Raw genomic sequence first — 21966 nt, forward strand, 5'->3', positions numbered from 1 at the left:
TAATATTACACTGGTTTATGTAATCATTTCTCATATGAATGTCCTATTTCTGGTAATAGAAAGTGAGCTTCCTAGGATAGGCTTCAGTTGGGTTCTTCCTTTGTATGTCACCATGATGAAGGATAGCATGTACTAGGATTTGACTTTTTAAACTTGATATTTCCAAATAATTTGATGAACAGAAAATACTTTTTAAGTGGCACAGAATACATGGCAAAAACTCTCCCTTTTCCCCAAAGTCACCATGTGGCAAGATCATGGTGCAACTTTCAAAACCAGGAAATTAACACTAGCACAATACACTGAACTGAACTGCAGACCTTGTTTGAACTTTGGCTGCTTTCCCCTAAGGTCCTTTAGCTGTCCCAGATTCCAAGTTGGGATCCCACATTGTAGTTATAAGTCTCCTTAGTCTCCTTTAATCTATGGCAGTCCCTCTGTGCTTCCTGTTTTTAATAGCCTTGAGGAATTCTAATATTTTTTGTAAAATGTCCCTCCATTTGGGCTGCCTATTTTCTCCTGAATAAACTGACTCCTGCACTTCTGGGCACGAACATAACAGAAGTCATGCTGTGTCCTTCTCCGTTCATCATATCAGTGGTGTGATACTGATATGTTCCATCTGCCACAATTTTGGAGCACTTGGTTAATGTATTTTCTCCTTGGAAAGTTAAGATTTCCCCTCTTTGATATCCGAGGGACGATGTTTCAAGACTATGCAAATATCTCATTGGTTCTTAAATTTTGGCAGCTGATTTTGACATCCATGAATGGCTCTTGCCTGCAAATGCTCAGCATTGCAGGCAATGCTGCATTGATTTTTAAAAGACCATGTGTCATTCCCGATTTGGTCAAAAGGTGGCACTAGCATTACCTAAACTGAATTTGTCATTTTAATCCAAGTGGAGAGTTGTCTTTTCTCTCCCTGTGTATGAATCAGCTATATAATTACACATATAATTAGTTTTGTCTCAAAAATACAAAAAGAAGACTTCTTTAGAGTAATTTTGGTATAAATAATTTTCTACCAACATTTTTCATTCACTATTTTTTTTTTCTCCTAGCAGGAAGAATAAAATTTGAAGTGTAAGAAGTTTATTTACTTTGCCTTTTTATTGCAGGTTCTGTCAAGGCACCTGCCAAAACAGAAGATCTTATTCAGAGTGTCTTAACAGGTAAATACTGCCCACCCCCCTCCCCCCGCAGCTCCATGAAATTTGGTAGCTAAATATTACACACCATAAGTATTTAGAGAAAAAGATATTTACCGTTTTCTCTGAAAAATAATATCATTAAAATTTCTTCTTTAAAAAAAATCAGATACATAGGGCACATTATATGATGCAATCACAGAGGAATAACCATAGTTGATAAATAGGACCTTAGTGGCATACTTTTAAAATATACTTCCACAAGATAGCTATTTCAGAATCAAAGAATAGATTCCTATTGGGTGTGACTCTGTGAACAGTAATGCATTTCTTCCTAAAATGCCGACAATTAACAGTATTTTAGATATGCAGAATGTGACTCTTTTGTGACCAGAAAATGCATAGTATTTAAGAACCATGATGCAGTTTTAAATTATTTTATATTTGGTTAGTTTTACATAAACTAGTGGTCCTAGAATCAGTTTAAACTTTCTTCAATACAATTTTCAATATGTAGTAGAGTCCTAAAAATATTTAAAATACTTGACCCAACAGCAGTGTACACACATGTTCACAAGAAAGAGCACCTGGGAAGAGCCAAATGTCTACAACCCAAATATCAAACAGTAAGATAGATAAGTAAATTGTAGCATATTTACAGTGTAGAATAGGATACAGTTATGAGAAAGTCACAGATGCTGATGTGGTTAAAACTCATAAGCATAATGCAGAAAACAAGAAGCCAGACACAAAAGAGCACAGTTTGATCTACAACAAATTCAAAGACAGGTAAAACCCATTCATGCCATTATAACCCAGAATTAGGTTAAGCCTAGTGAGGTCAGGAACCCCAAAGAGGGTGTCTGGAGTGCTGGTGATATTCTGATTTTCACCTTGGTGATGGTTATTTAAGCACGTTAACTTTAGGAAAATGCACAAGGCTATGTATTTATGATTGATGTACTTTTCTGTGGGCATTTTATTTCACAAAAATACACACAATATGCATAGAAAATTACTTGAGGAATGCATTAAAGCAAACAAAATATCTTACAAGTCTTAGTTTCAGAGAAAACAGTACCACATTGATGCATACAACAAGTGTCCGATGCTTTTTAAGAATACATTAATGTACTGGGCTAGGTGGTACACACCTGTAATCCCAGGTGACTTCAGCTGCTGAGGCAGGAGAATAGGGAGTTCAATGCCAGCCTCAGCAACTTAGTGAGGCCCTAAGCAACTTAACAAGACCCTGTTTCAAAATAAAAATAAAAAGGCTGAGGATGTTGCTCAGTGCTTAAGTGCCTTGGGATCAACCTCTAGTACCAAAAATAAATAAATAAATAAAAATTAACAAAAATACATAAATGCATAGACAAAATACAATGAGTCTGTGCCAATATATTAGCCATGATTATGTCTTGGTGACTTATTCAGAAGGGATGTTTTTTTCTATATAGATGGTCATTACCTTTATACTTTATAATGTATTCTAGGAATAACCTTCCATCTACATACTTTTAAAATATATTTTTGTTTGTTTGTTTTTGGTTTTTTGGTTTTAGGAATCAAACCCAGCAGCACTTAACCACAGAATCATATCCCCAGCCCATTTTTAATTTTTTTTTTTTTTTTTTTTTTTTTTTTTTTTTTTTTTTTTTTGAGGCAGGATCTCTCTAAGTTGCTTAGGGCCTCACTAAGTTACTAAGACTGGCTTTGAATTCATGATCCTCCTACCTCAACCTTCCAAGTTACTGGGATATAGGTGTGCACCACCATGCCCAGCAAAACTACAGAATTTTATGTGAAGATTTTTATTATAAGTTGGATCTCCTTTTTTAAGCCATTCATAGCTGATGTGCTGCAAAGTATTTTTAAGGAAACAGGGTTGAATCTACTGCCCAAAGGCAGCAATTCCTTGAGATTATAAATTCTTAATCTAATAATTTATTATGCAACTATAATGAGTCAGTTTGGGCCTGAGGGAAACTGTTAAATAAATATACCTGGTTTTCTCCATGACTTTTATCTCAAAAAAAAAAAAAAAAAGTCAAGAGAATAGACACATTTAAGGGAAGTAAATGTATTTCAAATGCTTAAAGATCTTAGCATCTAGGAACATAAATAGCTTCTGATTTTAGTGTTTATCCACTAGGTATCTCATTTTCTATTCATGTCTGTTGTTATTCATGGCATATATTATTTTCTGAATCTCTTGACATTTCTAAATATTTATGGTAACATTTTATGTTCCCGGAAGCAGAAAGTTCAGGTCAAAGGATGGAAATATGTGAACTTTGACTAAGTCCAAGTCAATGATAATTCACTGCAGCTAAGACACCATCAGTTGAAAGACACCCCTTGCTCATGTATTGCTAAGAAAAAAAAAAATCCTACAAAATTTTGGTAGCCCATTGACTATAAGATATATCTTTATTTCAGAAACGTGAACATATATTGAAAATGCAGTTTCTAGAATCTATGAAATATGTCAGTGAAGTACACAGTGTTTTAAGGTCAGGCTCTGTCACAATAAATGTTTTCTCAATATTGACTATGATGCTATATAGGCTGCCACTAACCCTTGGGATGCCTTCCTGCAAACTGAATTAGAAGTTCCTCCCTCAAGATACGTTACTGCTGTATCCTGTCAAGATATATGTACAGATGTGGTGTCTTCACCGTGAGTGGTGGCCCTTAGAGATGGCACTGTGGAACTCACACAATTATTTACTAAGCCTCTATGGATATGATGTCAAAAATGATTAAACGCTTTCTGTGAATTCTTTTATTTCATCATCATAGCAACCCTATAAACTTGTACAAGTGTTATAAACCCTTAAAGTGGCTGCTATGAATGTACTGCCCAGATTCTCTGCACATCTGGTACACCATGTCCCAACTGTGGAGAGGATTGGCTACCAACAACTGTTAGCTTCCCTGTCTTTGAAAAATTGCCCTCAGCCCAAAGGAAGCCTGGTCCAGAAGATTATGCCTCCACCCACTAACTATACAATGATTTAAGAAGTTGAGCCTCTTGCCTATGAGGAGACCAAGCCTATGGTGCAGTTCACCCTCCTAAATTCCCCTTGGATCAGGCAGAAGCTCAACAGTAGCTGAGACACATCCTTGTTCAGCTGCTGCCCTGCTCCATGTGCCTCCCTCATTTCTCTTCCTTCAGTAAATCACATGCACCTAAATATCCACTCTTGGACTCAGTCTCTAGGGAATCCCAACCTTTTTTAAAAACGTGCAAATGATGAGAAGTTGGGCAACCCAGTCATGAAATAGCAAGTAATAGAGGCAGATTAGTGGCATCAAACTTTACTCTTAAGTTTCAGTTGGCCAAGATCAGACAGATGTTGTTCACTAAGCAGGTTACTGCTTCTCTGTATATCTGGACCATCAGTCCTTCCTGTCCCTTAGCTCTTATGCTCTTTGGTTGTAGAAGTGGAAGCACAGACTATTGAAGAGCTAAAGCAACAGAAATCATTTGTGAAACTTCAAAAGAAGCACTACAAAGAAATGAAAGACCTGGTGAAGAGACACCACAAGAAAACTACTGACCTGATCAAAGAACACACTACAAAATACAATGAAATTCAGAATGACTACTTGAGGAGGAGGGCAGCTCTGGAAAAGACAGCCAAAAAGGACAGCAAGAAAAAGTGAGTTAAATGAGTATCTGCATGAAGACAGTCAATTCCATGGGTCACTGATATTCTATGATGTTTTGTGCCATAATTGTGGACCTATCCTACCACTAAAAAGAAAAGCCACCAGCACTCTCCATTTTCTATAGCTTTCTCTTTTTTTTGACCAGGAATTGAACCTAGGGGTGCTTAACCACTGAGTCACATCCCCAGCCCTTTTTATGTTTTTTATTTAGAGTTAGGGTCTCACTGGGTTGCTTAGGGCCTCCCTAAATTGCTGAGGCTGACTTTGAACTCTTGATCCGCCTGCCTCAGCCTCCCAAGCTGCTGGGATTACAGGTTTGTGCCAGTGCACCTGGCTCCATTCTCTATAGCTTTTGAATCAGTCCTGCTTGTGGGAAGAATTTATTTTTTTTTTCTTTTAGTTTTCTTTTTTTCCCCCCTGAGAGACAGGGCCTAGCTCTGTTGCTCAATCTGGCCCTCAACTCCTGGGCTCAAGTGCCCCAGCCTCACAAGTAGCTGGGACTATAGGTGCACAGTAGTGGGCTCAGCTATGACTTTATTTAGTCAAATTCTGAAAAGAGACATCAAGTCCTCCGTTTAATTCTTTCTGCCTGTGGACCTAATACTAGTCTGCTGACTGCTTTTATTACAGCTGCAATCTGGTAGATATAAAAACATGGCCTTATGTCCCTAGAACCTATTTGAAGAGGCAACTTGTCTTATAGAAAACAGAAGACTCAACTCTTGTAGCCCTATCTCCCATAATGCCCTACATTATGTTTGGATCTGGAGTCCCTGCAGCCTCATGTATCCAGACCTTGATGGTAGAAGCATTTCTCACACATGCATTCAACTAATATTTATTGAATGCATATTATAGCCTGGGGACTCAGTAATGAATATAACCTGCACAATTTTCACTCTCAAATAGCTAATGAGGTAATGTAGGGAAAATAAGCAATAAACAATAAATATGCCAAATAATTTCAGACTGTGATAAGGATTATCGAGAAAAGGATAAAGTGATAGAGAATAACTTGGAACAGTAGAGCCCTTTTGACATGTCAATCTGTAAGGAACTGATACATTAAGAGTAAATCATAGTCAACTATGTAAGAAATGAGGGAAGATTATTCCATGATGAGAGAACAGCCAATGCAAAGGCCCTGTGGAAGGAAAACATGAATTTGTTCTAAATACTGTAAATTTGGCAAAGTGGGTGAGACAGAGTAAATCATGAGTAGAGTAAAGAAGATGAGGTCTGGGCACTCAGCTTTAAAGAAAAATGAAATTATGGCATTTGCTGGTAAGTGGATGGAGTTGGAGAATATCATGCTAAGTGAAATAAGCTAAACCCATAAAACAAAAGACCGAATATTTTCTGATATGCATATGCTAATTCACAATAAGGAGGGGGGTCACAAGGGAAGAATAGTTACTCTAGATTAGGTAGAGGGGAGTGAAGGGAAGGGAACAGACATGGGGTAGGAAGGATAGTAGAGTGAAACATTATTACCTCATGTACATATATGACTGCATGACTGATGTTATCCTACAAGATGTACAATTAGAAAAATGAGAAATTATACTCCATTTATGTATGATTTATCAAAAGGCATAAATGCATTCTACTGCCATGTATAACTAATTGGAACAAATAAGAATATTAAAGAAAAAAGATGAGGTCTGGGAAATGGGAGGGAGAAATGTACCACTGAGTTCTTCAGAGCTGGATCAAGTAATGAATAGTCCAGAATTTATGTAAGTACAATATGAATCCACTGAACAAGAAAAACATAAGTGGAATTGTTATGTGTAACTACTATTCTCAGGAAAAGATTCCAGTTGGTGAGTGAAAGACACTTAGCTGGGCTTCTCAAATAGACACAGCCACCAGGGATCTTCTTAATTGCAGCTCTGATTCAGCAGATCCAAGACAGGTGATGCTGATGCTGCTGGTCCATGGACAACACTCTTATTAAAGTGAGGACTCAATGTGGGAGCCAGGTGATCAGTTGGGAAACTTTTTCACAAGTCCAGCCAAGTGATGTCATATGATGTTTTGGTTTAGGATTATAGTGGTAGACATGGAGAGAATAGATGAATACTTGATTTTAAGGGGAGCCTAGGATATGAAGTCAGAATCTGGAAGAGAGAGGAAACCAACCTGTGTGGAGAATAAACTCATGCTGTCACTCCAGACCAAATCTATTCATGGACTTGATCAAGACTAGACCAATATATTTCATATTTTAAGGTACATGGGAATCACTGAGAAAGACACTGGAGGCTCAGAAGTCTGTCTCATGGGCCTTGGGTGGGGCCTGAGCTTCTGAATTTCTAACAAGTTCCTAGGGTTTGCCAATGCTACTGGTCCATGCACTTCCCATCCATGGCCCTGGTCTAGAATCCTTCAAGGTCATTGAAAAAATAGAAGCATGGCCTAAAGGACTCCTGGGCCCCAGTCTCCTTCTACCTTCCCATCCTCATTCCCCAGTGCTTCATACAAAAACCTGTAGCTCCTACTTAGAGCTCACCATGATAAAATAGTTAGGATTCTCCAGCACCATGAACTTTAATTGCAAATCTTTTGCATGAAGACTGCAAGCCCTACCTCTAAACTCCAACCAAGGTGTGTGCCAATTGTCAGAATCCCAACTTCTGGATTATTGATTCCCACATGAATTTCAAAATATCATTTGCTCATAGAATTCCACATTGGGTTGTTATCATAGCTTACCCCAGACATTATGGACACTAGGTATGGCTGACCACACAGACTACTCTTTTTACCTTTGGCAAGGAGCTGTTTCCTGTCCTAGACTAGCCCCTCTACTAAGTGTCAAGGAAGAGCCAGGCATGTGGGCTCTTTGGGGTTTGTAGAACTGCCATGCAAAGCACCACTAACTGGGTGCCTTAAAATAAAATAAATATATGGTTTCTCAGTTCTGGAGGCTAGGAGTCCAAAATCAAGGTATCAGTAGTCACCTGCTCTGAAAGATCTAGGGGAGGAGTTTCCTTAATTCTTTTAGCTTTTGTGTGGTTGTAGGAAATACTTGACATACCTTAGCTTATAGACTTTCTCTGCTCAGGTGTACATTATCCAAAAGTAATAAGGAAATTATTACCTTAATATCCAAATAAGGGAATAAACTGAGGTTCTAAAAGGATATGAAATTAGAGGGGATACCATTCAACCCAGAGCAAGCACTGAGCACCTACAGGCACTGTTCCATGTATTTCCCACAGCAGCTCCTTGAAGTAGGTACAGGCATCACCAACTCTGGACAAACAAGCTCAGTAAAGTTGAGCCCCAGCCAGAAACACATGCAACACACAAGGCTGCAGTCAGAGGGCAGACATAGCATGGTAGCCATCCCCACCTTGCCAAGCGCCCACCTGTGTCCTGCAAGATAGTGGATCAGAACCTGCATCCTGGAGGTGGTCCTAGAGTCCTACAAAAACTTGGAATCTTTATAACTGCCTCTTTAAGTGTCTTACACCATGAATGGATGTATGAAATTAAAATACCAGATAAATAAATTTACTTATCAACTGTCCCATAATTTACAAGGTTACTCTTCTAAGTTTAGATTCCTGGAATTTCTTTGAACATCCTATGCAGGTGGATAGTATGAATTTATTGCAATGAATAATATTTTGCAAAGCATAGCTCTGTAATCAACAGGGTTCATTTTTACATTCAAATATTCAAAATTTAATAATTAGGGAAATGGAAATAAAAAAGCACTATCTTTAATTTTATTTTTGTCCTTTTTGGGCACAGATAATCTTGGTCTTCCTTTGGGTTTTTAAGCTAAATATCAAAAATATTTATAACACTAATAGAATATTGTATAAGGCATTGCTCAAACATATTTGTAAACAGTAACACACCATTTTAAAAGTAAAATGTTACTAGTGATATTAAAATATGTAGTTTAGAAGATTTATCATTTTCAAAGGCTAAAGTGTCTGTTAGTTCTATCTCAATATATATTTGGTATTTTAACGAATTATATATTACATTAGTGAAAAACATCTTTTCAATTATTTAAAAACATCTCCGCTTAATTTTCTGTAGAGACAGTATACAAATTACTGTAATAAGATACATTGAATTTCCATATATTGGCTAATGAATGGACACAGTTTGGTCAAAGATAATCCACTGACCTTCACAGCTCTAAGAAATCATATGTGGAGTTAACTGTGCAGTTTCTTGGAAACATCATCATTGACTTTCTCATTGAAGAATCTCTCGGGGGACTTGACATATAATAATCACCCCTGAGAAATAAAGCTTTGTTCTTTAACTGAAAATGTGATGAATTAACCTGCAACAGCATCACATATGAGCCAGGAATAAGGCAGGCAGCATTCCATCCTTCCTTTCCACACTTGTTGAATAATCTTATTTTGATACCAGGCTGGTGATAGAGGTAAGATGCATGTTTTAGATCCATATTGTGACATATGATGTAACGTGTGCTTCACTTGAAAGCATAATCAAAATGCAGTACTTGAGATTTAAAAAGCAACAAAACCATCTTTCTTTAGAGCTGGAACAGACTTAGAAGCCATCTAGGTGAAATTTATCACTTTTTTAAGGAGGAAATTAAATGCTAAAGACATTAACATTTACCTGTAATTACAAATCCCGTTTAGGCAAAGCTTTACCTAAGACATCTCCAAAATTTCTCCTGTAGTGATATGTGCATATCTGTTTGTTTATTCATTTATTTACTTATGTCACATTGTATTAGCTTATTTATTTATTTATGAGTCACATCCTGTAAGCTTATTTATTTTCTTATAAGTCTTATCCTGTAAGCTTCCAATAGAGTATCAAAATATCATCATAGGTGACATGTATGTAAAAATCCTATGAAAAGAGAGAAACAGTACAAACACATACACACATGGGCAGACTGAGCTTTCAACCTGTTATCTAGATATTTGCTGCTGTCCACATGTGGCTATTAAACCCTTAAAATGTGGCTCATCTGGGCAGGGGGCACAGCTCAATGGCAGAGCAGGTGCCTGTCTTGTGCAAGGCACTGGTTCCATCCCCAGTAACAATGAAAATGTGGCTTGTCAATATTGAGATATTCTGTAAGGGAAAAATACACACCAGTTTTCTAAGGGAATAATGTCAAATAGCTTCTTTAATAATGTCAAATAGATTCAACTGCATGTTGAATTGATGATACTTTGGATATATTAGATTAAATAAAATATACTATTAAAATTTATTTTACTATTTATTTGTTTATTTGCTCACTTGTTTATTTACTTTGGTGGTGCTAGGGATTGAACTCAGGGCTTTGTGAATGCTAGGTCAGCCATCTACCACTGAGCTACACCCCCAGCCCCTCATTTATTTTTACTTTTTAAGTTGATTAATAAAAGTTTTAAATTACATGGCAAAAATCTCATGTGTAACTCACATTGTATTTCCACTGGACAGTACAACCCATTTAATGTAAATTCTGTCCTTGAACACTGAATTATCCTCTTACTCCCTAAGAAAAGGAAATAAGGATCAGATAGTTCTCCTTATCTGATTAAAGGAAACTTACTTGTTCTTCCAAAACAGACAAATGTTTCCCAGTATTAAATTACCATAGAATCTATTTCATGCATCTCATATAAGCAGCATTTGGGGCTAATGCCTCCAACTCTGTCTTTGTAGATGTGGAAACATTGTTCACGTAGTTGTGTTTATATACTGTTCCTTCAAAAACAAGCAGAAAAATTACGTATGTACTATATAAAGATACATTAGAAGAAAGAAATGAAACCACCAAGGTCTTTGTTAGGTCAGTCTCCCATCTCCCTTATTTCATGATAAAATCCTGAAAATACCTCAGAATGACAAATTGGCATCACATTCATTAGATTATTTTCTTACTCAAATTATTCATTGTCTCAATTGGGCTTTCCATATAATGTGCAGAACAGTTTACTCAGAGATAAGTTTTGTTCAGATATGGCATGCAATGATACTGTGCTGTTGTGAAAGGTACAGGTGTTGTTGGGCTATCCTCCCAGGGATGTTTGTCCACAGGTAGGTGTACCACAGCACCCCTGTGCTGTATCCCTAGGCAAAGTGTCTCACTGAGACCCAGGGACCTCACATAAAACTAGACAGGATCATGCCTAAATAGCAAGCCTTTGTGAGTGCTCCTGGCACGTATGGAGTAGTCAGTAAATGAGAGTTGCCTCTGCTGCGTTGCTTGCAGCTGATTGAAGAATCACCTTTACATTCTGACTACACTCACTTCTAAAACACAAGATGATGAATGTGATTTATGCCAAGATGGCGACCTTCTCAGAAATTCAGTGCAAGGATCCGTGAGCCTGGGAGAGTGCTTGTTCTCATTTAGCCCTGCACATAATAGTGCCAAAAAAGAAAAACTTTTGGGAGAGTTCTGCCTCTTTTATTTGACACATTAAGATCTTAACACCAGCTTCATGTGAGACCAATGATGCTAACCTAATTCAAAGAAAAATACAATGAGAATTAGTGACAGCTGAGTCTAAGAAACATTCTCTTCCTATTCTGTCTGATGGCTAGTGAAGAAGATGGAGGCAAAGTCTAATGTGATGAATGCCATGAGTGGTTTCGTCCACTTCTGAAGGCAGCTCCAAATAAAAGAAAACAGCATACCTCCTCTGTTTCTAGTTCTCAATAATCTGTCTCTCTTTCTAGGAGAAAGGAACACTAGTCCTAACCTTCTAAAGATCTGTTTAATTCTCTAAAAACAGTGCAGAGAAAGTTCTCTGCAGAATAAGCCCTCAGTGTGAACTCTGTGCATCTCCTTTCCCTTGAAACTGAAGCACTTTGAGGAAAGTACCATTTGGGTAGTGATGGTGCCACCAGTGATGAAAATCAATCAGAGCCGAGTTCCGTTTCCCCAGAATGTTGAAGACTGAACACCCAAGAAACACTGAGGCAAGCTTAGAAAGCAAGTTTTATTTAAAGGATAGAACAGAGGTAGATTTCTCCACAGAGAAGGGGCCCCAGAGCTGGGTGTCCGAGGAAGTGGGGGTATCCTGCCCTTTGCATACATTTTAGAATTCCTTTGTTCTCATGACCTTTCCTACCCATCCTATCTACCTGACTAAGTTCCCAAAGGTGAGCCAAAGGTGGGAAAGAAGCCTTCCAGGGATGCCTTTCTGTGTCTGCCCAAGAGGCAGGAAAGGAGTTGCCCAGGAGGTACTTCATTAACAACTCCCACAATTCCCTGCAGGGAAGAACAGTTCTCTGGAGGCAGGTATCCTTGGCAACAGGTGGAGGAGGAGGGGGAAGGCTTTGGAGATATTAGCACTTCATTTCCTCCTGAATTAGCCTCCACCTTTCTGATCCAATCATTTATCACCTACACTGACTGTCTCTTTGTCCCTTGGCCTCAGGGACATCAATTAAGTTGACTGAGCCACCAAACAATTGTACTTTCATTCTGTGTCCTTGCTTTTAAAAATCTTAAGAAACAGAACTCAGAAGTTTGCTGGGAACATTACCTACACAGGATGTCTGTATGTGCTCTCTATTTTAAATCCATAACACTCCATATGCAAAATATGGCACCTCTTCAACCTTCCATAAAAGAATCCACTCAATATAGTAAAAAGTTTTTATAGAGAAAATGGAGCTGGGATGACATTACACATGCCACGTTAAAAACAAGTAAGTAAACAGGGTAAAAACCTTAAAAACCTTCCTCTAGACCAAATGGCTCATCAAAAATATTTATTTCCAATATTATTGAATTCAATATTGGGCTTATCAAAATATTTATTTCCAAAATATTTATTTCTCCTAGAGGCTTCTCTAGGAGAAACTCTGGGAGACAGACTTCCCTGCGCTTTATTACCACCTGTATGCTTTGTGAGTCAAGCTTTCTGTCTTTGCAGATCAGAACCCAGCAGTCCTGACCATGGCTCATCAACAATTGAGCAGGATCTTGCTGCCCTGGATGCCGAAATGACCCAGAAGTTAATAGACTTGAAGGACAAACAACAGCAGCAGCTGCTTAATCTTCGGCAAGAACAATATTATAGTGAAAAATACCAGAAGCGAGAACATATTAAACTGGTAAGTCCACAAAACATGATTTATGTTTGTCTGGCTGAAATCCTCTTTTCTACAGAAAATAATTAATGCTATTGTATAACTCAAAGGACACAAGGCAGGTGCCAATGGTACCATCTTGGGAGGCTTCAGAAGCCATCCGATATCTACCATGCTAATATTTTATAAACCCCTTTATTCCATCATCTTCACTAAGCTCTTCTCTGTTCCCTCAATGAGGCATGCTTTATTGTTTTTTTTAACACAAACTCATTTGGGGTTATAATAGTTTGGGGGGTATCTTTGGAATTGCACAGGAAAGTACATACATTCTTACTTAACAAAATAAAGAGCATGCTGCAAGTAAATTCTAATCTTTTCTGTAACACTGGGCTTCTCAAGAACTGAAAAAAAAAATAATTACACAGCTCACTGTTTTATATTTTAAAGAGTCAACATCTAAAGGACCAAGGACTGATAGGAAATGTCATCTTTCCAATTTCTGGGACTCCCTATGGGGATAAACACCATCCTCTCTGATAACGATCAGTTTTACCCCCATCCCTCATGTTTTTTCCTGGATTGCGACTTTGTTGTTGATGCCTTGACACATAGTGAGGGCATAATTAATATTTAAAAACAGCTAGATTAAATGAATTTAGCAATAAAGAAGCCTTGAAAACAAGCTTGTGTCAAAAACAAATCAGATGAGTAAGCTTGATAGAAATTAAAGCAGTGAAACCAAAGGAAATGGGTTCTAAGAGGCATTTCTATGATCTGTCCGTTTCTTGATAAGGGTCTGCACACAGGAGAATTCTGAGGCTGCTTCTCCTTATAGGGTTGGAAATCTGCAGATGGTTCAGCCATCACTGTGTGAAAGGGGGTCAGTTATAGTGCTATTCTGTGAGTACTTGCAATCCCATGATACTATGCAAATGACGCATGTAACTGTCTTATCAAAATTCAGACTCCACTTGATCAGTTATTCTCAACATAAGCATAAGTCAGGATAACCTGGAAAGTTTGTTAAAACAGATTGTTAGGCCCCATCCTAAATATTAATTCAACAGATGTCTTGTAGGGATAGTGTTGAAAATGCTTCTGTTCCTAGGAACATACTTTGGAAATCACTGCCTGATAATCTAAATGAGTATCAGAGTTTATTTTTAACAATCTCTACATAATTTTGATGACTCCCTTTGTTTTGAACTTCTAAAATAAGATGGGAGCAGTGAAAGAAAAGTTGGACAGAGTTTAGTTTAGGTGTAAGGAGGGATTGCCTTGACAGACTTGAGAAAGGCAATATCAGTTTTAATGGGAGATAAGGGCTTTGAGATCCAGTCATAACCACAGTCATCTGACTTTCTTCACTGAGTGACCCATGCGTAGTACTCTAGAATATAATGATAATAAGAATAAAAGTAGCAACCATCCATTGGACACTCACTATGGACACTCACTAAGTCATTTATGGAAACTCAATCCTCATACCATTGGTCTTTGGTGCTACTGTCAGCCCATTTTGTGTTAAAAAAAATAGAGAAAATAGAAAAGTTTAGTGACTTTTCCAAGGTTCCAACTACTAGAAACAACTAGAAATTGTTTTCTGGGGGATTTGAGTCTTGGTCTTCTGATGCTAAAGTCCCCACTTTATGACCATTATGTAGGTGCCTCTTCTAACTCACATTCCATGCCAATGTCCCCAGACAAGTATAATAACAAATAAATTTTCTGTTAAGTCCTTAATAGAAAACCCTTATTACTAAGGGCTTAAAAGAAAAAAAAACTATCAATAATAGGCATATTGGAGTAGAGACTGGGGAAGGATAAAGAGTGGGTTTGCAATTTTAAAGAAAGTAGGTGGGGAAGGACTTGCTGAGAAAGCAACATGTGAGTCAGGAGGCAAAGGAATGACCCCTGCAACATATGGAGGAAAATTTTTCTAGGCAGAGATTTGACACACACAGACTCTGGGCTAAGAATAGGCCAAATAGAGCAGGGTGGTTCTGTTTGAGAAAGTTTATAAGGGCATCAGGTTAGAGCTATAGAACTTTTGGGTTGGGAGACATATCTTCTTGGTATTTAAGCCTCTCTAAAGCCACTGTGTTTCAGTGGGAATGAGGTGGGAACTGTTGGAAGTTTTGAACAGAGGACTAGCATGATCTAAAGTCACAGTGATCACACTGGGACTGTCCTGCCCAGGACATGGTGAGAACTGGTCCTCTAGGCAGGGGCAGTCTCAAAACACAATTCAAGCCAATGGTAACCAAGAGGTTGAGAAGTCCTGACATTCTCCAGCAGGTGACTCCAGTTGACTACTAGAATGAAGGTTACTTAGAAGTCTACAAAACCCAGCCACAATAATCTGGAGTTTCCTCAGGGACCCAAGCCCTGGGCAAGACTCTATTCCCCAAGAAAAGAAACATGGCAATTCAGAAAAAAATGTGTCAGAGTAAGAGGGTATCCCAATATTCATAGATTCCCAAAATAATAATCCTGAGTATAGATAAAAACAGAAGCCTCAACTTCCCAAGAAGGCCTGTTGGGAGGAAGGATCTTGAGCTGCAGAAATGGGGTGCAGAAATCACAGAAAAGAGCTGAAAATTTCAACAATCCAGGAACAATACCTAGGTAGGAAGCAGCATATGGAATTCCACTAATAAGGGAGTGAAAAGCAACTCAGTAAGTATGTTTTCTCCTGAAGGAGAAGGTTGGTTGAAAGATCCAGATAAATTTATAAGTGGGAAAAGCCAACCCAAGGAGCAGAGGAGGTGGTAGTAATCCTACCAGAGGTAGCGTCTTCATAATAGGACCCGCCCCTCCCTTCTTGCTATGAAGGAGTATGTGAGTACATTTTAAAATTTTAGAAGAATTTTCAGACAAAAAAGTAATTTCTAAGCCAGCCTGGAACTTTGGAAAAAATATACACAATGTATCCAAAGTGCTCACTTCTTCTCCACTATGATTGCAGATTTGGGGTTCAATAAATTCCCAGTGCCTTTTGAAAAAACTTATATGGACCTTTATTAAGAAGGCAAAGAGGTTGGAATGCTTTGGTTTTAGAACCACACACAGTTTATTTCATGGCTATTTGGGGGCATCCACAATTTATTCTACATGCTTTTAACTGCTACATGTGTACTAGAGCTACCTATCGGCTTCACTTGTAATAAGTAGAAATTAATCTGTCAGGGAATCTTTTAAGCTAAAGGCACCCAGAAGTGTCAGATCTCTTTGGAAGTGGTTTTGAGTGAAGAGTGAATTTCTCAGGCTAAATCAGACAAATGGAAATGTAATTAAAAAGTGAGTAAGCCCCAGATAAAAAGGAATATTTGGGTGATGAGAAAAGTTAAGCAAAAGATATTTCATCTCCCAGAATTGCTTTGGGGATTAAATACCAATATACTTCAGTTAAGGATTATACATTTCAATGCTGGTGTACACAGATCAAGAATCAATAAAGAAGCCATGGCATTAATATCCCTAACAAATGTTTATTGAACACTTCATATTTGTACAACATTCTGAGAGATAGAAATAAAAATGAGTTAAACTTAAGACATGCCACTACCCACACTCATGGAATAGGTGTAACTAATAGTTCTAATAAATGAAAGTAAAAATGGCGGCAACAATTTTCCCAACCTCATAAACTGAGAAAACTCTATAAATTTCCTAAATATAAATGAATATAATTTTCTAATGCTATAAATTAATAAACCCTTCCTTCCTTTCTGTTTTCTTTCTTTCTCTCTTCTATTCTCTCTCTCTTTTCCTTTCTTATCTTCCCCCACCTCTGTCTCTATCTCTGTGCTGGGGATCACACTGAAAGCCTCATGAATACTAAACAATCACTCTACCACTAAGCTACATCACCAGCCCATGTATTCTAATCCATCCATTTCTCCCTTACTTCACCTTGACCTTGATGGCTTGTATTTTTATTACAGATCCTCCTGTCTGTCCACTAACAATCATTCCAGAATTCCAAACCAACATTAGAACCCACTGACCTGAGTTGCCCATTTCCCTTCCAATCCCAGCAGACTATTTTATGTTTCAGACAGAAATCTCTAGGTAAATACTAATGGCCTATGGATGAAATGGCACATCAGGGTGTGAGCTCAATGAGTAGGGCTCTAGAATCAAATGTTCTCATTTTAGGACACTGCCCCCCCACTGAGCAGGAGTTATGTGACCATTCTGATCTTCAGTGTTCTCATCTGCCCAGTGGAGAATGAAATCATTCTCAGCTCTTTAAACTGTAAAGAAGAGAAATAATAAAATAAATTACATAAAACATTGTTTTTACTAAACCTCCACCTTTTTGGTACAATACATGAATTGGCTAATAAATTTATACTTAATATATACAAATGTGTATTTTGTGTATTTTGTAGTTATTGATATCCAGCTGCAGCTTGAGGGAACTTGCCATCTTTCTTTGCTGATTTGTATCAGCCTGCATGCTGTTCCAGCTGTCTGGGAAATGCTCTTACGTTTCTTCCTTTTGGGGCCACCCGGCTGCAGTATGTGTACCAGGAGCAATCACAGTGCAGACAGTATCTGTATTGATAGTGTGGTAGTGTTATCTGTCTTCCTGATTTTCTGTCTTTACCATAGGGTCATTTTTCTTGAGAGATTAATGGTTAAGGTTTCCCAAACGAAAAATGACAAATGACTAAAAGATTTTAGAAGTGAAATTAAGAATAAGCAATTGTCTTGTGTGCTATTTGTGGATTTTCCTGATCATTATCCTAATGGTATTGATGTTCTCTACACACACACACACACGCATACATACACACACACACACACACACACACACACATATGCACACACCACCCAAATTGATATACTGTCTTCAGTCTACTATTTTTGCTTAAGCATTATGTCATGGACAGTTTTCTTCTGTCATGCTTTTTGTTGTTGCTCAATGACTTTGTATTATTTCATTGTATGATTATAGTTTAATTTATTTATTCACTTTCTTACCAATATAATTTTGAGCTGTGTTTAGCCTCTTTTACTATTGGTGTTATTATGATAATGTTATGGAGAATATTTATCTAGAATTGCTGGCAAATTGCTCTCCAAAAAGGTTTTGCCAATGTGTACTATCACAAGCAGTGTCTAATATCTATACCCTTCTAGGGTTTTATGTTTTTAAAACAAATTTATTCCCGAGAAAAATGGCTGAAAATTGTCTTTACCTTAAATTATATTGCTTTACTTACGAGCAAGGATAAGCGTATTTGCATATGTGCTTGGCTTTTTGCATTTCTTTTTTCTGCAAATGGCCTGTTCACATGCATTCCCTGTTTTTCTATTGGATTGTCTCCTTGGGTTGATGCTGCATTATTCTATTTATCATTATTAGGAGACTGAGTGTTAAGTATGCTCATGTAGCCCTTCATTCACCAGAACTTCTTGAAGGCCTATTGTGTCCACAAACTGGCGGAAGAATTCATTATGGCCCAGACCTAATTGTGGTCCCTCCTCAGGAAATTACAGTGGTTCAGAATGGGGTTGTAAAGTCACACATACCTGCTATTAGTATGCCCATCCTTATCAGTTAGTTTTGCTACATAATGAGCACCCCAGAATTTATTTGCTTAAAACAACTATTTATTTAACTCACAATTCTGTGTGTCAGCAATTTGGGCTGAACACAACTGAATGGTTTCTAGGGTCTTGATTGGGCTTTTGCCTGTATCTTTCATTCAGCTGCCAGTCACATCAGGCCCTGCTTCTGGAGTATGGTTAACTATCAGCTGGGTCAGTGCAGGAGATTGATTCACTGTCTTTCACCATCCAGCACACTTGCCACCTGGGCTTATTCAGACAGAAGTTGGAAAGGATTCCAATTGAGAGCAAGTGGAAGTGTGCAAGGTCTTGTAGAGATCTTATCAGTTCCTTCTCATTTTATTGACAGAAGCAAGTCATAAAACTCACCCAGAGTAAGGGTCCAGGGAAATGGGCCCTATCTTTTGTTCAGAACAGCTTAAGTCACAATGAAAAGCTTGCAGATACAACAAGTAGTATAGAATTGGAGCCATCTTTTGAAAAAAAAAAAAAAAAAAAAAACTGTGCCCAGCCCCTCATAGTTTGAATGTGAGAATCAATAAAATCATCCATGGAAATTTAACAAAAAGCCCAGAATAAGATCTTCATTCTTCATGAAAGAATAATTTGTGAGGGATTTTGAATGAGGACACCTAATTTTTATTTTCACTTATGTAACTTTAAATTATTTCACCATTTTGAATGTCTATATCACTATTTCTAAAACAAAACTAATTATTTGAGAATACTTGCAAAGTCTCCTTTCCTCTGACTGTAATGCAAGTTTCCCTTAAATTATAGAATGTAGAGATGATCCAACTCTCAGATATATTAAAATAATAATTTGGGATTTTAGATTAAAGCAATGGATTTTTCCAATTTTGTCTTTTTTTTATTCTTTGTGCACAATATATATTATCTTAATGCATTTTTATTATGTTAATTGTTGACTAGAGAAGATTAAGGGGAAAGGCAATAAATAGAACAAAACCCAAAGGCAAAACAAAGAATAACTTTGATTTGTGTCAACTTAATAGAGTTTCAGAAGCTAAAGAGATTCTGCTGTAAGGAAAATTCCAAAATAAAATCCACAAGCCTGACTTTTTTAGTTTATGCCCTCTGGAATTATAGGAATCATTGCATTACATCTGGCAAGTGAGGGATGTTGAAATGGCATATGATGCATTAAGAAAAAAAATGACTGACACAATATTTATCTTCATGGGCAACTCTTCTGGACCTATCCTTCAAATAAGACTGTTGAGAGTCCATGATTTATTGTCCCAGTTTAGTTTTAAAAAACAAACCAAGTCTTGTCTCCAATCAGATCCCCTTTGCTAATTATTTGAAAAATCTCCATTTGAACATTATTGCTACCTTCCTCCACCTGAATGATAAGTAATACTTGCTTAATTTATTCTAAATTAAGTGGCCTTCACATCTTTTAGAATTATGAAGCCTTACGCTAAAGATTTAATGGTTTGTCTAGGTTCTTTTCTCTTCTAATTGTTTTAATCACATATGAGCTCATTTTATTAGATCAGATGCAAACATTTTCTCATTTTCTATTTTAATCAAAATTTCATAAATGCATCACTTGTGAATTCTGCACCTATTTTTCAATAACTTTTGTAAATACCCTCATTAACATTTTCAATAACAAAGGGATGATTCTGTGATCTATTCTAAGTTCTTATTTAAAGCTAAATTTTAAAAGTTTTTTTTTTCATTATTTTTTTAGTTGTCAATGAGTCTTTCGTTTGTATTTATTTATACATGAGGCTGAGTATCAAACCCTGGGCCTCACATGTGCCAGGCAAGCGCTCTACCACTGAGTCATAACTCTAGCCCCTAAAAAAAAAAAAAAATTTATTCTGCCCAGGTTGGTCTAGAACTCCTGGGTTCAAGTGATCCACTTCCCTCAGGCTCCCATGCAGCTGGGACTATAGGAACATGCCACCTTGCCTGGCTTGTATGTAAGCCATTTTAAGTGAAAATTCTTTTTTTTTTTTATTTTTTAGTTGTAGATGGACACAATACCTTTTTATTTATTTTTATGTGGTGCTGGGGATTGAACCCAGTGCCTTACACCTGCTAGGCAAGTTCTCTACCACTGCACTACAGCCCCAGCCTAAGTGACACTTCTTATCACATAAAAATAAATATGTCGTGAATATCTCATGGCCACAAATGCCTGCTTTTTTATCATTTTCATAACATTTTAAACCATAATTGAATTCTAAAACCATACTTTTCTCCATTATTTTATAACTTAACAAAGGAACTCTTAGAGATGATTTTGTCCTGATATTTTACTGATGAGGAAACAAGACTCAGAGCATTGAGATGTCACAACCCAAGCATCACCTGAGCTGATAAAACAAAGCACCTAAACTCTAGTTCCCTTTTTCCAACTCCTTGATGTTTTAAAAGTCTTAAAATATTTTGAGTTGATAGCCTCATACAATAATATTGGAAATATCATTCAAGGAAGAATTTTAAATGGACCCACTTACATCTCCCAGAAAGCTAAAGAGCTGGCATTTATATTGGCATAATTTAAAAGTGAAAGATAATTTAAAATGCTATAAGTTCAGTAAATGAACCTATTTTATATTGAGTAGGAGTCTCAATGAAATTTTCATTTTTGTTTCCTTGTCCAGTAAGGAAAATATGTTACTAGGATCATTTAAGCATTTAGGTGCAGGGCTGATGGTGTAGCTCAGTGGTGGAGTGCTGCCTAGCATGTAATGATTCTGGGTTTAATTCCCCAGCACATGGCTTGGGGGGGCGCATTTAGGTTCAAATAAGAAACCCTAAATTCTATATAGCTATGGAAAATAATGAAAAGATGAAATAATGAAAATAATGAAAAAATAATGAAAGAGAATCTCAGAGAATGATCAAGATGGTTGCCCTTTTTGACCATGATGTTCTCCTTTAAAAAAGGGAATTAATGAAAAAAAAACCAGCCCCATGGGAACATGGCCCTGTGTCTGCTCATAAATCTTCAATACTCTGGCACATCGTAGGTGCTGAGTAGATATTCATTGAATAAATGAATGAGCATGTCTCAATTTGAATGGTCAGGGGACACCCCAGTGTAAACGTCCACCTTATTTATAAATCATCAGTAATGTGTTTGATTTTTATATCATGACTTAGTTCAGATGCATTATGAATTAATTCTTTGTAGAAAAAAGACAAACAATTTATAGTGAAAACTAGGGAGTGGCAGCTCCAATCAGCATCAAAGAAGAGACATTCTTTAGATATTAGTGGATGGGGAAGGGAGATGCATTATGCCCAAAATGTGACTCGTCTATTCTTGGCCTTGTGCCCATTTTCCAAAATTATCCTTCTTAGAAGAGAAGCTAAATACTCCAACTTCTGTCCACACAGTTTTTATTCCTTTTGATTTAGCATCAGGGAGTTATTGTCTTCCATGGAAACCATTTTCTCACCCTCAAATGACAAAACCAAGTGAAATTTAGCATGGAGTTGATAAGCATAAAAT

The 21966-nt window shown here is 37.3% G+C and overlaps 1 protein-coding gene across 3 annotated transcripts in view; it reads left to right on the forward strand.

Annotated features, from left to right (window-relative positions):
• The window catches only part of Plcb1 (phospholipase C beta 1), a 710759-nt gene that overhangs the window by 587917 nt on the left and 100876 nt on the right, over positions 1–21966 (forward strand). For all 3 annotated transcript variants that reach the window (XM_047539543.1, XM_047539544.1, XM_047539542.1), the window contains exons 25-27: positions 1122–1175; positions 4600–4819; positions 12728–12908. In XM_047539543.1, the coding sequence (XP_047395499.1) occupies positions 1122–1175; positions 4600–4819; positions 12728–12908 (455 nt within the window). The remainder of the gene's footprint in view (positions 1–1121; positions 1176–4599; positions 4820–12727; positions 12909–21966) is intronic.

The sequence above is a fragment of the Sciurus carolinensis genome, chromosome 2 (assembly GCF_902686445.1).
Source record: "Sciurus carolinensis chromosome 2, mSciCar1.2, whole genome shotgun sequence".
Lineage (NCBI taxonomy): Eukaryota > Metazoa > Chordata > Mammalia > Rodentia > Sciuridae > Sciurus > Sciurus carolinensis.